The sequence below is a fragment of the Ananas comosus genome, linkage group 5 (assembly GCF_001540865.1).
Source record: "Ananas comosus cultivar F153 linkage group 5, ASM154086v1, whole genome shotgun sequence".
Classification (NCBI taxonomy): Eukaryota; Viridiplantae; Streptophyta; class Magnoliopsida; order Poales; family Bromeliaceae; genus Ananas; species Ananas comosus.
This window is the reverse complement of record NC_033625.1, coordinates 7,488,507-7,504,984: the sequence shown is the minus strand read 5'-3', so window position 1 is coordinate 7,504,984 and position 16,478 is coordinate 7,488,507. Positions and strand designations below refer to the sequence as shown.

At 36.2% G+C, this 16,478-nt stretch overlaps 2 protein-coding genes across 3 annotated transcripts; one reads left to right on the top strand and one right to left on the bottom strand.

Moving 5' to 3' along the window:
* LOC109710628 (protein LIKE COV 2-like) lies at positions 485–6,899 on the top strand. Of its 2 annotated transcripts, none has more exons than XM_020233347.1 (8): positions 485–677; positions 3,893–3,945; positions 4,069–4,178; positions 5,147–5,314; positions 5,468–5,565; positions 5,741–5,867; positions 6,280–6,411; positions 6,526–6,899. In XM_020233347.1, exons 1-7 carry the CDS (start codon positions 573–575, stop codon positions 6,378–6,380), a joined length of 762 nt encoding a protein of 253 aa, XP_020088936.1. In that variant the 5' UTR covers positions 485–572; the 3' UTR covers positions 6,381–6,411; positions 6,526–6,899. The 2 variants fall into 2 exon arrangements, with proteins under 2 accessions (XP_020088936.1, XP_020088935.1); XM_020233346.1 differs by having other exon boundaries at positions 486–677; positions 6,515–6,899.
* LOC109710935 (protein S-acyltransferase 8-like) lies at positions 8,312–14,782 on the bottom strand. Its single transcript, XM_020233747.1, has 5 exons — positions 14,501–14,782; positions 11,780–11,965; positions 10,719–11,027; positions 9,492–9,722; positions 8,312–9,054 (listed from the first exon to the last, which is right to left on the bottom strand). The coding sequence occupies exons 1-5, from the start codon at positions 14,537–14,539 to the stop codon at positions 8,578–8,580; spliced, it is 1,242 nt and encodes a 413-aa protein (XP_020089336.1). The 5' UTR covers positions 14,540–14,782; the 3' UTR covers positions 8,312–8,577.

Genomic DNA, 16,478 nt, shown 5'->3' with positions numbered 1-16,478 from the left:
ATAAAATTTAAATGAAAATCAAAATAAAAATAGTTGGGGGAGGGATCTTCTTTTAACGTGAAAATGAATGGAGAACCCTAAACTATAGTAATTTCTGCAGTAATCATCTTAGTTACTTTTATTATGATTATGACCTTCTTAACTTCTAAATTTTATTTTTGAACTTTTCCACTTAATTAAGTTAAAAATGTTATCAAATTTAATGATTAAGCTAAATTTATTTAGTGAAAATTTGAATTTACTAACTTTGATAAAATTACTAATAAATTTAATTAATTTTTTAAAAAAATTGACTAAAATACTTTAATTGTTTTTTAAAAAATTAGAAGTTGGGAAAATCTCACTCCAAAAACATAAGTTGAAGGGGCCATTTCAAATTATCCTATAGTTGAGGGTTCTCTACATCCAATTTTTCCACGTAATGAACACGTCCCCGTTTCCCATCACCGCGCTTTAAAACAGTAGCCCTACTCCTCCTCTTCCTCTCTCTCTCTCTCTCTCTCTCTCTCTCTCTCCCCCAATCTCTACCAACCGCGAACGAAGGAGGAGGCGATTTCTAGAGAGAGAAAGAGATGGCGGAGGAGAAGGAGTCGGCGTCGACCCCCCTGAGCGATGCGGGCGATCCCGAAGACCCCGTCAAATCGGCGCCGAGTTCTTCGAATTCCTCCCCCTCGAAGGTTCGGATCTCTCTCTCCGCAGAGCCCTCGGATCCAACCACGTTTGTCGCTTTTTTAGCTAATTTTTTGCGAGATTGTGTGTTGTTAGGGTTTCTATGTCGTTTGGTGTGGTTTGCGGAGCATTTCGATTCTCTTGCGCGGATGATACGGATGATTTGGTCATTAGATGGTTGTAATCATGCTAGGAATGAGAGGAAATTGATGCGGATTAGCGTTTATTGTTTGGGATCTGAAATGTAGGCTGTAACAAATGAATTTGTAATGCGTTTGTTTGTTCGTGGCATATGAGCTTGACAAGATTAAGCTGCATTTATCAAGTTCTTCTTGGGGATCTGGCATTGTGATTTAAGAAGAAACCCCTTGATCTTTTTTCAAATTTTCTTGTAGTAGAGTTTGAAGAGGAACTTTGGATCTTTGTTTGTAACGCTACATTGGAAGGGAAGAGATGGCCAGTAAAAGAAGCTAAGGGAAGGAATGGTCAGTAAAAGAAGCTATACTACAGAAAGGTGGAGAAATATTATAAAATCCTGTGCAGATTTAAGAATTACTATAATTAATACACTAGGAATTAATTGAGATATCAAATCAAGAGTAGGAATACAGGAATGATGTGAATATGGTGAGATTTTTAAAGTGGTTTTGTTATAGAGGTTGTGAGCATATTCATGCACAACATTCTTTCAAGCTTGCACATTCATGCGCAACATTCTTACCTGTTTGTGCAATAGAGACTATAGAAATCCATTATTGGCTGCTGCTTATAAACTTTTGCCAAATGATTAATGGTAAAATATATCGATATCCCGTATCCTGATATTGTGGTCTAGTCCAAGGATTTAAGTGCCGTGGCACGGGGTCGTGCCGGAAACTTGCCGGCACGGTACTGTACGGTGCGTGCCGAGCGGTGCCGGTGCGTGCCGGTCAAAAAAATTCTTGCATGCCGACACATAATAGCATGAAATATTTATTTTCTTTAACAATAAAATATTCTAACTATTTATTATGTTTTTTTATCACATCTTTTGAACTTTATTGAGAAAAATTACTTGCTAATTTAAAGAATAGAGGGTTTTGAGCTGTGTCATTGGCACGGGGTCTGTATCGTGTCGGTATCTTATTGGCACGGTACGGCACGGTGGATACGGCCCGTGCCGACGGGCATTTAAAACCTTGGTCTAGTCCTTGAAATTCTCACTTGAACACTATAGTCCATGAACTTTCTCACAAATCGCACTTCCATTCCTAACACTAAAAAAAGAATAAAGTTTTTCAATCTAAGTTTTTCCTGTAAATTGACCATTCCACCTCTTTTCTAGGAAAATGTTTACTGTCGCTGAAACAAGGTTAAAAAGGTCATTCTATAGGAAAATGTCATGTGTTAATTGGAATATTAATGATACAGATACAGGAATAATGTGTATATAGTTGTTTTATTAGAGGGGTTGTGTGCACAATATACATGGCAGCTTGCTACTCTTGATATATAGATTTTTACAAGTTTCGCTAGACATCCCTTGATTAGATATGCACAATAAAGATCACAGAAATCTATGAAGTGGCTGCTTCTAATTTCTTGTAAACTTTCTTCAAATGATTAAGGATAAAATGTATGGATAGTCCCTGTACAGTCCCAACATAAACACACAACTTTCTCACATATCACAAATTCTCCCTGACTATTAAGGAAATCCCAGTTTCACCCTTTATGTAGGAAAATGACTTGTTCTGCCGTACTTGAGAGTTGAAACGAGGTTGAAGAGCTCATTTCATAAGGAAAATGTTACGTTTTGTCGCATTTTAGTTGCTAGAGATGGAATTGCAATTTATTAGGAAGTTCAAGGATTAAGTGCTTAGTCAAAAGTTTAGGTGCCAAATTGCAATATTAGAATAGTATAGGCATTATTCATGCATCTTTTCCAGTGATTAAAGAACTTTAGCTAGTTTCATGCTGTTGATTAAAAGGGGGTGTAATCCTGGTGGTACATTCTCTTAGCATCAACATAAGTAGTTATCTCTCTTGCTTTGTACAGAGTCATATGCCTAGCTTCAAAAAATAATATACACTTTCAAGTGAATATCCTATATGCAATTGGCCACAGTTCTCTTGTTTTCATATTTTCTTTATTAAGGGACAGTTTATTGGCAACTAAAAGATGGTTAAGGCTTTTCTGATGCTCAGAGTGGTGTGACTTCTAGTCATGGAGACAACATCTTTTTTAATGGTGCTAGCTGTAACTAATATGAGGCATATGTACCACCAAATCCAAATAAAAAAAGAATAAATAAGTTGGAAACTGTAATACAGCAATTTATGATTGATTTGGACCTACTCATGAATCCTTGATTAATTCTTCAAAATCAATGATGGTGGACATCATTGGGATTACTCCACTGCAAGTGGATGAACTAATATTTGGTAAGTTCTAAAGCAATATTCCTGATTCCTGTCAAATAGATCAACCAGATAGTTCTTAGGTCAAGTTTCATAATAGGTGCTACAGTTTCGGTGCATGACAAAGTTAGTGTAAGCTTGATTTTTGAAGAACTTCTCTACTCCAAGAAGCAGGTGCTCAGAGTTTGCAAACAAAAGTATCTTTTTCTATGTTGAGAAGGTAAAATGAGCATGATCTTAACCCATTTATTTAAATTTATTAAGGGCTCACTATCAAGGAAATTTTTACATTGTTATTCCTTCAGCCAGCTTTTAGACTCCTATAAATGCCAGATAGTACAAAGGGTGGCTCGCTAGAAAGGTGACTGTTGGCCAATGTTAGAAGAAAATCATGGGCCTATAAGGCCATAACATAGGTTTATAATTCGCAGTTAGAACTGTCAAGTTAGTAGACCACTTCATATGAATCTCTGAATAAATTTGATCACTGCTTAAAGGTGATGCAATTACTCTAAATTGACATAATCAACGTAACTAATAATGGGTTGAATTTAGCAATCTCTTTCCTTTCTCTGTGCCATGAAATTCAAATTTCTAACTTAATCATTTGAACAAATCATTTCGGTTTTCCTTGTAACTATTGATTATTTGCTTTTAGTCCTGCAGTTTTATGTTGACTGAAACATCGTAATTCTCTACGTGCATATGCAATGTGCACATAAGTGGTTGTATCAATCTGTAGTTTTGACCTTATATAAGCACTTTGCTTTTGCGTGGAGTTTACCCTGCTAAACTCTCTATCTGTTTATCTATTTGAAACCAGGCATGTTGTGCTGTTCTTCAAAGTTGGATCTCAAGAAAATTCATGACAGGATGGTAAAATTTTGATACCCTGTGAAATTTCAATTCTTTTAGGATTATTTGATGAGTAATGTGAAATTTCAATTCTTTTAGGATTATTTGCTGACTTACTCCTGTACTTTTGCTTTTGTTTTGCAGTGTAGTTCTTTTTCCTGTCGCTGTCACATTTTTCATCACATGGTGGCTTATTCAGTTTGTTGATGGATTCTTCAGCCCGCTGTATGCAAAGCTTGGGTTCGACATATTTGGTAATAAAATGTACATTCTTTTGTTACTTTTGTTCATCATATTAGAGTTTAAATTACTCCTATCAGGACAAAAGGTTGGAAGAGTGTTGCTTTAGACTTTTTCTTTCAGCATGAGGATATATTGAATGGATATTTTTTCCATTGTAAATCTTTTATGAAAATGATAGGTGTCTTGATGTTTTTAAAGTGCATCATGAGAAACAGCTTCACAGTTGTTGGTTAAGTATTATAATAAAAATTGAGTGATTTTCATTGGCTGCCAACCTGATTGCACATGGGCTTAACGCCGAATTGAGTTTGCGTTAAGATGGCAATTTAGTTTTTACTGAGGTGCACAAGAAATCCTACGTGCTAGATCTGAATCTTGTATGATTGCCGTATTTTTCAGAAATGCCGGAAGTTAAAAAAGAAATATGGCATTTCGGAAGTAAGTATTCAAAAATATGAATCTAGAGTACATTAATGTGACAGCATCAGTGCAAACTAGAAAGAGCTGGATACTGCCATGAGCTAGTATGAAGTATTTTCCTTATTCTGATTTTGATCTAATCTCTCATTGTACCTCTATCTGCTTATATTATAAGCCTCCTTGCATTATAAGCCAACTTCAAGTTTCATAAATTGTCATAAAACAGGTTATGATCAATATCTTGAGAGAATATTTTCTTTAATTTAGAAACAAAGTTGTGTAGGTGTTTACAGATGGAAGTAAAAGAAAAAGAATCTGTATATAGCTACAGCAAAATCTATTAATATCATAATGCCTATCTATCTTTACTGCGATGAAATCCGCTACTTTTTCACCATTGTATGTTGCGGCTTTTCGTTATGCCACTGAAATGCTTTCATTAGAGAAAAAATGTGTGCCATATTTAGACATCTTATTGGCTTATTGGAATAATCTTCAGTTGATACTACTGTTAACATATGCCTAATCTTGAAATGTCTGTTCAATTACCACTATACAGGCCTTGGATTTTTGACGTCTCTGATTCTTATATTCCTTGTCGGTGTATTTGCTTCTTCATGGCTGGGTGCGACAATCGTCTGGCTTGGAGAATGGTTTATAAATAAAATGCCGTTTATGAGGCTCATTTATTCAGCGTCAAAGCAAATCAGCACTGCCATTTCACCAGGTATATTTCCCTATAAGAATTTGATATTTCTGACAAAAAGATTCTATGAATTTTAAGGAATAATAACTAAAAACATTTTTATATATTGTTAGCTTTAGTTCATTTTTGCATCTCAGAGCAGAGATAGTTTAACATGTTATTAATTTTATGCAGACCAAAACACTACAGCTTTTAAAGAGGTTGCTATCATTCGCCATCCACGTGTTGGCGAATATGCATTCGGTTTTATCACATCGTCCGTAGTGCTTCAGGTACCCAAAAAAGATGTTTCCTTTTCTTTGTTAATCCTTATTTTGTCTAGATCAACGGTAGCTTACTTGCTTGAGCTGGTTCTAGTATGTGATTGTTTACACAATGTGTTTTTTTTTTTTAATCTTGTCGTACTAGCTTACATGTTACTGTGAAATTATTTGTTATTAAATGCAGACCGATAATGGTGATGAAGAGCTATGCAGTGTGTATGTCCCGACAAACCATCTTTATATTGGAGATATTCTTTTGGTCAACTCCGAAGAGATTATTAGACCTAATCTATCCATTCGGGAAGGCATAGGTTGGTTTATGTTGAACATTCTGGTCTTAGGGTTTGTTTTGCCCTACTGTAGTTTGTAGTACTATTGGATAAAGTGTTGTTTGAGTATTGCTTCTTAAAGCTTTATATTAAAATTCTTTCCACATTCTTTCAGCAACACAAGGAGAAGAATCAAATTAGAGCCTTTATTTTGGACCTTAAAACATATTTTCTAATCTCCATAATAACATAAGAACTAGAATTTTTTATTTGCAAGACACTCTAATGAAGGCAATTGCTACTAAAAGCAGAATCAAAAGTTGGGCCAAATAGGCACTTAGTATCTCTTTTGTGCTCACTTCTTTGACTTCAAAAAATTACTCTAAGAGAAATAAGCATGTTTTAATAGATACAAAATCTGATCTAGTACCTCCTGATGTTGTGGGCTCTTTAGAGATCATTGTTTCCGGTGGAATGACGATGCCGCAAGTGATCGCCCCTCAAGAACGGACGCCACGTAAGAACCAAAGTATCCGCTTGAACAGAATGACCTGAAGCAGGACAATCCATCAATTCCCATGCTTAGGTATGTTTTCTCACTTGCTTTTGTAGTATTTTTTGCGGGTTTGGAGCTCTCCACCTGCAATACAAATCCAACCCACACAATTCAATAAATCGGCCATTTCTAGGGTAACCGAAGTTGGCCTGCGACTACACAAATGGAATTTAGAGCACAACTGCTTTTCGTTGGTGGATGGTTGAAAATGTGGAACACGATAATTATATGCCATATGGAGTTTGGGATGATGAAGCATTAGGAGGGGGTTGGCGAACAGAAAAATATTCTCATTAATACATCAAGTTAAGCGGGAGCGATTACATTCTATTGGTTGTTGTAGACATTGTAACGTTTCTTAATATAGCTCGAAGGTAGTTCTTTGTATGGTGATGTATCAATTACTAAATCATCTTGTATTTACGATGAACTCAAGAGTAGTAGAGTGTATTTTATTTTATTTTTAGTTGGGTGTATAGTGATACCAAATGCTTGTGAGACATTTTCCTTTTTCCTTTTTCCTGTTTTCTTTTTGGGATTTCATTCCTGTTTTGAGGTTTTGCAGTAGTACAGGGTATATGTTGCGTACTTGCTATTGATTGTGTGCTATGGTTAAGGGGTGCTTGGTAAAATGAACTGCAGTTCATGGAAGTATGGGAGTTGCTTCCGTGTGGAGTTAACTCAACATCGTGCATGGAGGGTGATGTTGTGAATTTGTGCTGTACGTCAAGTCGGTAAACCATGAGACGGGAGCGCATGTGGCTGCGACCTCCAGTTACGGGAACTCATCGATTCACTCCCCCGCTTCCATGTAAGCAAATAAACTCTTAGATTGTCTAGGTGTGGCTGCTGTGAGTTGTGAATGTGAATGTGAATGTGAATGGATGGTATTACATTTTGAAGCTTTCTGAGAATCTCTTTTTAGCAGCGGTTCAGTTTTGGAATCCCTATTCATCCATAAAAATTTTCAAATCCTAAAAGATCATCTCAATATGCATACACCAAAAGTACCAGTATACAGTTGGTTAAGGGCTTGATAGTGGGTGTTTGAGATCTCGAACAAAGGCGTCTGTTACAGAAATAGCCATCTTAGTTTGTTAACTTTGGAAGTGCATCCTGAGAAATAGCTTCACAGTTGTTGGGTAAATATCATCATAAAAATTTTATGACTTTCATTGGTTGCCAGCCTGATTGCACATGGGCTAAGGCCGAATTGGGTTTGAGTTGCTGAATTGAGTTTGAGTTAAGAGGCAATTTAGTATTTACCGAGGTGCACAAGAAATGCAACATGTTAGATCTTCACGCTACCAAACGAGGCCTTTAGATTGCAACATGCTGGATAGGCAGAAGATGTAAATTCATTGTACATAAGTAATATAAGACCTTGTTTGGATGTAAAAATAAGTTAGAAAGTAAGAGTATTAACGTTTGCTCAATGAAAGCTTTTATAGCGTATTTCATCTCCAAGGTAATTTATCTTATACTGAAAAAATAATTTAAAAGACGAATATGCAAATTCCATTTGAGACATTAACCAGCCTACTAACTTCCAATCACAAAAGAATATTCTAGTATCGAATAACTTATTCCAACATCTAAAAAAAAACCCTAACAGTAAAACAACTTCTCTATTCAGCAAGCATGAGTTGGCTATGGCTAGAAAAGCTAAATGAGCTTCTAGGTCTGAAATTCAAGCCGTGTGTAAAGCTGCTGCTTGCATTTAACAAAGTTATCTAAATTCTTCGAAGAACACCATACTTGGACAGCATTTTCACATAAGATAGAGCCAGGCTAAAACAAATCTACAACTCTCTAGATTTCATCCCAAGAATCTCATCCGAGAGTGAAAAAGCAAAAGCACAACATGGTTACTAAAGTAATCACAAGAAAACACTCAAAATGCCCTAAAATAAGATAGAAAAAGAGAGGAAAAAAAAAAGAAAAAGGGAGAGTAAATAGAAAATACACTATACCAAACATTCTGCAATAGTGCTTTACAAAAAGAATCAGAAGATAACCCATTTACCAAACTATAACACAAACAGCAATATAAAAGAGGAGCAATTAGCATGGCTTTTCCCAATATAATCCCTTCACTTCCTCCACAGAAATTAACCAAAGAGACACATATAATGCAGAAAGAAGGAAAAGGGGCTAAAAAAGCACAGAGAAAACTGCTTTGGATTAAAGTGCTTCCTATTGTGACAGTGTCCCAGTTTCCGCGAGCGAAGAGCTTGGAGGAAGCACTTCTGGTGAGATATCCCAACTCCCACTTCTCCTCATCCCCCAGCTGAACCTCTCCACCTCGCCCCTGATAACGGGGACCCGTGCCTCAGGATCCACACCGAGCTCAGAGCCGAAGTCAACTTCGCCCTCTTCATAGGAGGTGACCGTGCGGCGCTGCGAGATCTTCAGGAGGTCGCCGCCGATCTCAAGGTCGTCCTCGACTTTGGCGCGCGGGCCGCGGGGCAGCTCATCTTCATCTTCTTCTTCGATCTCTGCGGAACGTCTTCTTGAAGCAGCTCTTTCTGATTCCTCTTGTACAAAAGCTCGGAAATGGTTTCTGGAAGGTCTGATTTCCGTGCAGAAGACTTCTAGAAAGTTGTTGAGACAGCCGCGGTCGTAAACGTTGGGCGCATTGTCTCCTCTGCGGCGGAAGTTCTCATAAGTGGTCTGGAAAATATAGGAAATTATTTGCCACGAGAAGGAACTAAATAATGTGATTGCGATGAGGAAAAGAAACTCGAGTAGCGGAAATGAGATAATTTTCAGAGTCAAACTGAAAGAAAATCAGATATAACATCCCATCTAGTTACATATACCCCTCCGAAACTGAATTTCCATCTATGCCCTTTAGAACTTCATTTTTACAATATAAACCATTTAGTGAAGAAAAGCACCTCTTCAAAAACTACTCTATTAGAAAAATTAAGTTCCTGCAGCGAATATGATTACTTTAACAACTATAGATAATGGCATTATTTAGGAGAAATTGCACATTTGAGGGGTGCCTTTTGAAAACCAGAGTTTAAAGCAGAATACATGTGAATACATGATTGTGCAAAGAAAACCATCCAATGGTCCATGTTTGCAAAGTAACAAGAACATACCTGATTGGTGGAGATGAGATATAAATGAAATCCAGTGAGACCGCCAACAAACCAGAGAGATATGAAACAGTATATCATTAGCACCACTGATGCTGGCGACTCTTTCATTGCCTTCCATACCGTTGAATCCCCATCCATGAGAAACTTGATGTAAAGAGCACACATTGCAAATACATAGATGCAAAGAAGAGTCGACGAAGAAACAAAGTAGAAGAAGAAGCGGTAATTGCGCTGCGTAAGCAAATATTCAAAATGGTAAGTATTTAACCAAATTAAGTGATCACTTCAGTTGGAAGAAAACCATAACAGTTAAGGATACGAGGAAATAAATATTGTACTAGCAAGTGAGAATTTTCGCTTCGTTCAGTTACAGGAAATCCAACTACAAATACAGAAAACTTTTGTAGTCGGAAATATTGAAACCCATATATTAGCTCCTTAAAATACAACTTCTCATCGCCTCTTTGCCTCTTTTCATCATGATATTCCTTGGGGATTCCTGCATGTTAGCCTTTTTTCACTTCTATGTCCAAATAAGAAGTTTGTGATGTCTCAAAGTGGTAGTTTTATAAGTCACCAACTTAATAATATTCCTTCTACTTGTAGCATAATTTCAGCCATTTGGTTTTGTTGATGTTATCCTCCTGATTGGACAGTGTTCAGTATTCTAACGAACATATATTTAGTTTCAAACAAAGCAGACAGTTTAAAAACTCTAGGATGGATGACCTAGACAGTTATTTTCTTAAATCATCAGTTAAAGGGAAAGATTCACACATATAACAATTCCAACAAATAAAAGATTTCAATGTCAACTAATAGATGATAGAACTTGCAAATCTTGCAGTGTAGAGCAGTGAAAACAAATTTTATCTGCATAGAGTTCAGTTAGAAATGCGGTATATACTGTAGATTATCTACTGTTATCCAACAAAGTACAAATTTGGTCTGGCAAATAGAATAGCTTCTCTACTATAAAAGAAAGCGACTAAGCATTCAGAAAATGAAAAATCTGGAACTTTTCCAGAGCAAAACTGAAATGAGCTATCTACAGGACAAATAGATCATGGAACAAGTAAGCTGCAGTGATATGGAAAGAGCAACAAATATTATTAACAAAGCCGATACAACAGGTGGACCAAATTCATTGCACCTACTCCATCAATAGCAATTGTTACTCTGCCATATCACTGCCCTAAGTAGAAGATAGCTAGAGCATAAACAAACCTGTCCAATACATTGTCCAACCCAAGGACAGTGATGATCAAAGCGTTCAACGCAATTATTACATATCGAGCAATGAGAACAACGAGGAGGACGATAGACCATGCAAGTCTCACAGTATTTTATTTTCACAGGCATGCCGTGGACTATTACTTCTTTCGTCCGGGGAAAATGTAGCGCAGGCGTATGCCTCCCGCCGATCTGGTCAGGAGACACTGAAGTATCATAAGTGAATTCTTCCTCTGGCGGATGCGAAGCACGTGGTACAATACCCGGATCTCGAGCTGAAGTAATAAAGAGGAGTAATAGTACCTAGAAATCAGAGTTTGACAGAAAAGAGAAGAAAATCTATGATCTTTGGTGGGTAAATAAAAACTTTGGGAGAAAATAATATGATAGATCATTTAAGATTGAAGTAAAGTACAGTGGTTACTAATTTGATCATGCAATGGTATATATGTTGAGTATAATGAATTTGTGAGTGAAAACATAGCAAGTGTCTAGCAAGACATAATCAGAGCACATAAATACATGAATGTGTATGTAGGATTCGAGAAAAAAAGGAAAAAAAAAGGGAGAAAAATGACTAAAGCCACTAACAAGCATCATGAACCATTAGTTCTAAGAACGGAAAATGCAGATTGTAGACTAATCCACTGATCGATGGTTCAGTACTAAACTGATTATTAATGATAGCCCGTAGAGTACAACTAGATTTGATAACAAAATACAACAGTTGGTAGAAATTATGGATCATAATCAGAAGGAATTAAAATAGAATTGCCTTCTTAAATAGCATTAGAATAACATGCTTCACACTGTAACCTCCATATGAGTTACTAATAACATGGGGAAAAGAAAATGGGAAGAAACAACCATTCATTGCAATTGCATTAGAATAACGTCTAAACAAGTTGGGTAACAGAGAAAAAAATCAGCTATCAATTAATTTCACTAACAAAAGTACCTATTTAAACTACTCGAGAAAGTAAAAGACAAAGGCCTGTGAAGAAGAAATCTCTCAAATTTTCAATCATATTTCAAGTATGGTCAACAGCACTTACAAAAATAGTGAAGGCAATTGTGACTACAAGAATAGCATATCCTGCATTGTAGGCAGGAAATTTGTGGAGGAGATGTCTCGCAACAAATACACAGAAGATCACAACAGGGACAACAACGAGGGAGATTGTAATCAACAGTGACTTAGCATCAGGTCCGAATATTATCCTTCCACCACATATGAATATCTACAGAAAAGGAACCACAAAAGAAAACATAGAAGTCAAGGCAAGTTGCCACTACTAATGCTTTTCAGAAAATTAGAGCAGGTTGAAGAATATGTTATACTATTTTTTTCGAGGATAAAGAACATCACAGACATATTTGTTTCAAAATTAAATAAATATAATATAGGAATGTAATTTGCATCAAGTGTTCAGTGCAACAAAATGCGTAAGACCTAAACTCCTAGAATGAATAGTAAACACACTTCTCAACAGTGTAGAAGGCAATTATACACTTAAGAACAGTATTGGCATACATCAGAAAGAAAGATAAATCGCATAAAAAAATTCTAAAGTGATCCAATTATGCCAAAAAAGAAAAAACTCCAACGAAAGGAAAAAGATTTTGAGTAAGAAGCCTATTGTATTTAGATAGCTTCACAAGTAAAAAAAAGAGTCGTCTTGAATCACCAAAATGACCAATTTTTAGGTTGCAGGTAGATATATTATCACAGGCAAATATGCAATTTTCAGCTTCAGATTCAAGCAGGAAATTCGAAGGAAAAAAAAAAAGAAAAGAAAAAGCCAATACACACCCATTAAAAAGAGTAACATATAACAGTAGAGGACCCAGAGTGAGTACACTTTAAATATCCATGTGTGTTCCTGTACCTCTTCTCCTATTTCTTGATATTATATATAGCAGGTAAGTTATGCAACTATTATTTTAAGCTACTAAACAGGCCATAGTCATAGCTAGATTGTGCCTTTTAGTTTTAAAAACACGCAAATCAGTCAAAATATTTCCAGGCAGGCGATGCTTACGCTTTTTTTTTTCTTTGAGAGAGAGAGAGAGAGAGAGAGAGAGAGAGAGCAAGCTACAAGGTACCCACTTCATTCTTCTTTTTTTTTTTATTTTTAGAAGTAAACTCAGCTAGAAATGTGAAGCAAATAGGTTTCGAACTTGGAACCTCGGCTACCAACCATCAAGCTCTTAGCCAACTATGCTAGGTATGAACAGTGTCGGCAATGCAAGTATTATTGAGCATCTATGCGCAACATACTAACCTCATAAGAATCTGCATCTAGGTATGATTGAGCAGAGGAAGAACAAGGTCGTCAAGATGCAGTATAATCATGTTTCAACATCTCTTTCTTTACTATTTAAGAGAAGTTCCACAAAATTCAACCGTTTCCTTCAAAAATACTAGGCAATATTCTGTGATTTGGTTAGGAATATTAGCCCCACAATGGAAAGAAATAAGAATTCTGATGTGCATATGAAGTGCAAAAGTTTCTCCATATATCAGCTTAAGCTTTTGCGTTGGTTTGAGCCCTTATAACATGGCATCAAAGCTTGGGTCACACCTCACTTATTCAAGTTTCTTCTAGTCTAGCCCTATTTCAATCCTATCTCAACCCGGTTACACCATGTTCCCATTTGTCTCTGGCTTCGTTTCGGCCTGTTCTGGTTAGATCCAGCTCTTTCAATCTAGTTTTGTCCGGTTCTGGTATATCCGCACTAGGTTTGCGCCATGTGCGAGGATTTAGGTGTTGAACATAAAAATATGGAAACACTGTTATGCAATAGGAGGACTGTGCTTGAGCTTTTAGGAAACAATGGTTGTTTCATATAATTTCGCATCATATCAAAACAAAAGGTCCTGAGCTCGAATCCTACCAGATTGCTAGCATTGTTTGATTTCCTTCCACTTAACTAAGTCCACGTCTTGGGTCTATTAAAATGTCTCGAGCCCAGTCGTGAAGGGGGGTGTTGAACATAAAAATATGGAAACACTGTTATGCAATAGGAGGACTGTGCTTGAGCTTTTAGGAAACAATGGTTGTTTCATATAATTTCGCATCATATCAAAACAAAAGGTCCTGAGCTCGAATCCTACCAGATTGCTAGCATTGTTTGATTTCCTTCCACTTAACTAAGTCCACGTCTTGGGTCTATTAAAATGTCTCGAGCCCAGTCGTGAAGGGGGGTGTTGAACATAAAAATATAAAAACACCACCGTTTCATATAATTTCACATTAGGCACATCTAGCATCTAAGGAATCAAAGGCCATATGCAAGAATTAAAACTAGGATATTACTAAGGTTAAATTTTGATGTTAACAAAAAGACCACAAAAAAAAAGTATAATACTTCTAGTTAAATAATCATAGAGAAAATAAGAACAAATTAATAAACCACCAAATAGTTACCAAACAATTGCTCAAATTTGGGTGTAAGTAATTCAACATTCCAAGGTTTGAAACCCTAATCTACCAAACTAAAATATAATCCTATTAAAGGCAAAACCCAGTTTAACTTGTAACCAATCAATACATACACTATAAATTGCAACCGAAAAAAAAAAGAAAAAGAAAAATCCTCCCAAAAGCATCAAAACCAAAACAACAACCCATTTCATCTAAGGATTAAACAACCAAAATTAAGCAAAACCCTCCTAAGTTGCACATCGATCTAAGCATACCCACACGCCAAAATTGCCCCAAAAATACTAATTCGACGAGCGAATAAAAGGAAACTGCGAATTTTGTTCTTACATTATTCCCTTTCCAAACTTGATACAATCGTTTGGCCATCGCAGATGTATGAAAGATTAGGTGTGAACTACTGCGACGAACTCCCCCATCCTCCTACTTCGCACCCACGAAGGAGTCGGTAGCGCTCTCCCTCTCTCTCTCTCTCTCTCTCTCTCTCTCTCTCTCTCTTCTTTGTGGGCGTGGGTGTGGGGGAATTGGAAATTTTTGGATTCGAAGGCTCAGGGAGAAGCTCTCGGGAGAGTGAGCTGTAAACATGGAGGTATCGAAAGGAGACGAGGGTTAAAGAATTAGGAAAATTAAAATAATAAAATATATAATATAAAAAAGGGTAAAATTTTAATACCATTTATGTAGTTTCGCGTTTTCACAGTTTAGTATTATGTGCTTTAAAATATATTATTTTGGTACTCTGTGATTTTATTTTTTTCTTTTCGTTAGTACTTTCGTTAACTCCCGTTAAATTATATACAAAAAAATTTTAGATACCCTATATATAATTTATCGAATATTCACTTTAGTATCATATGATTTTAACTTTATCACTGGTTTAACAAAAAAAATTAACGGAGGGATAAAAAAAAAAAAAAATGAAATCACTAAAGTGATATAGTTTACATTACAGTACCAAAGTAAAAAAGCCCACAATATAAGAGTGGTATTTGAGGTTTTCTCAAAAAAAAAAAAAAAAAAAAAAATCGAACTCTTCCTTTTCTTGTGAACCAGGTTCAATAGGCCGGGGTTAGGTTTAAAAAAGAAAAAAAAAAGAAAAAAAAAGAGAGGCAGTTATTTATATAGGACTCAAAAATTTTTGACTTTTCTTAGAAAACTAATACTAAAAACTCTATTTTAATGTTTCACAAGAGTTGAATTCTGAACGGCCATCATTTTTCTAAAATTACTATTTTATCCTTTTGAATAGGCTAAATTATATAAAATCGTCCTATCAAAATCTGATTTTTCACTTTTTCCTTCTGTCATTTAAAAATCTACATTTTGCTCCCTTGTAAAATAAAAAATGTTCACAGGGGGTACGGTGTGTACTGTGATGATAAAATGACCATTTTGTCCCTCACTATTTTTGTCTCCTCCTTTATCTTCCTCAACCGCCGCCTCGATCGGCCGCGGTTTCTCTCCATTTTCTTTACCACCTGTTCCCCTTCTCCTCCCGCACCTGGACGCGGATGGAGAGGTAGGCAAGGGGAACGACGATGAGGGCGAGGCGGCAGAGGAGGGCGAAGGGGTGTTTGTGGGCGCGGATGGAGATGTGGGCGAGGGCGAGGGAGAGGCAGTGGAGGAGGGCGAGGCAGCGAGGCGGCGGCGAGGCGGAGGAAAGCGAAGCAACAGGGAAAAGGGCTGAGGGGTATTTTTGGCATAAATTTTTTTTTTACAACGGACCCCTAACGGATCACTAACGATAGGGGGTGAAGTGCATATTTTTTATTTTACAAAGGGGTAAAGTGTAGGCTTTTAAATGACAAAGGGGGAAAGTGAAAAATCGGATTTTGATAGGGGGGTTTTCTATAATTTAGCTTTTCAAATATATCTTTTTATCGTCATCAATTTCTTATTTGTCCTTAAGTTAAGGACAAAAAAATATTTAACTTTTCACCTTTTCAAATATAATCTTCTACTGTCACCAATTTTTTTGTATTCACCCTTAGTTGGGAGCAAAAGAGGTATTTTAACTTCTTTTTAATTGTGGTAGAAATTTAACAGTATTTAGCCCGAAAATGACTTAACGAGTACTAACAGCAGAGTTATTTTTGAATAATGGAGAAATATATTAGTATATTTGAAATTAAAAAAAAAAGAATATATCAGATATTTCAGAAATTTTGAGGGATGCATTCGATATTATCTACAAAAAAGGTAAAATATAGAAAACCTCTGTAAATACCTTCTTTTTTATTTTTCTCTCTGAATTCAAAAACCTATATTTTTTCCTTTTAAAATTTGGTTATGGAGTTTGTGGAGAAAA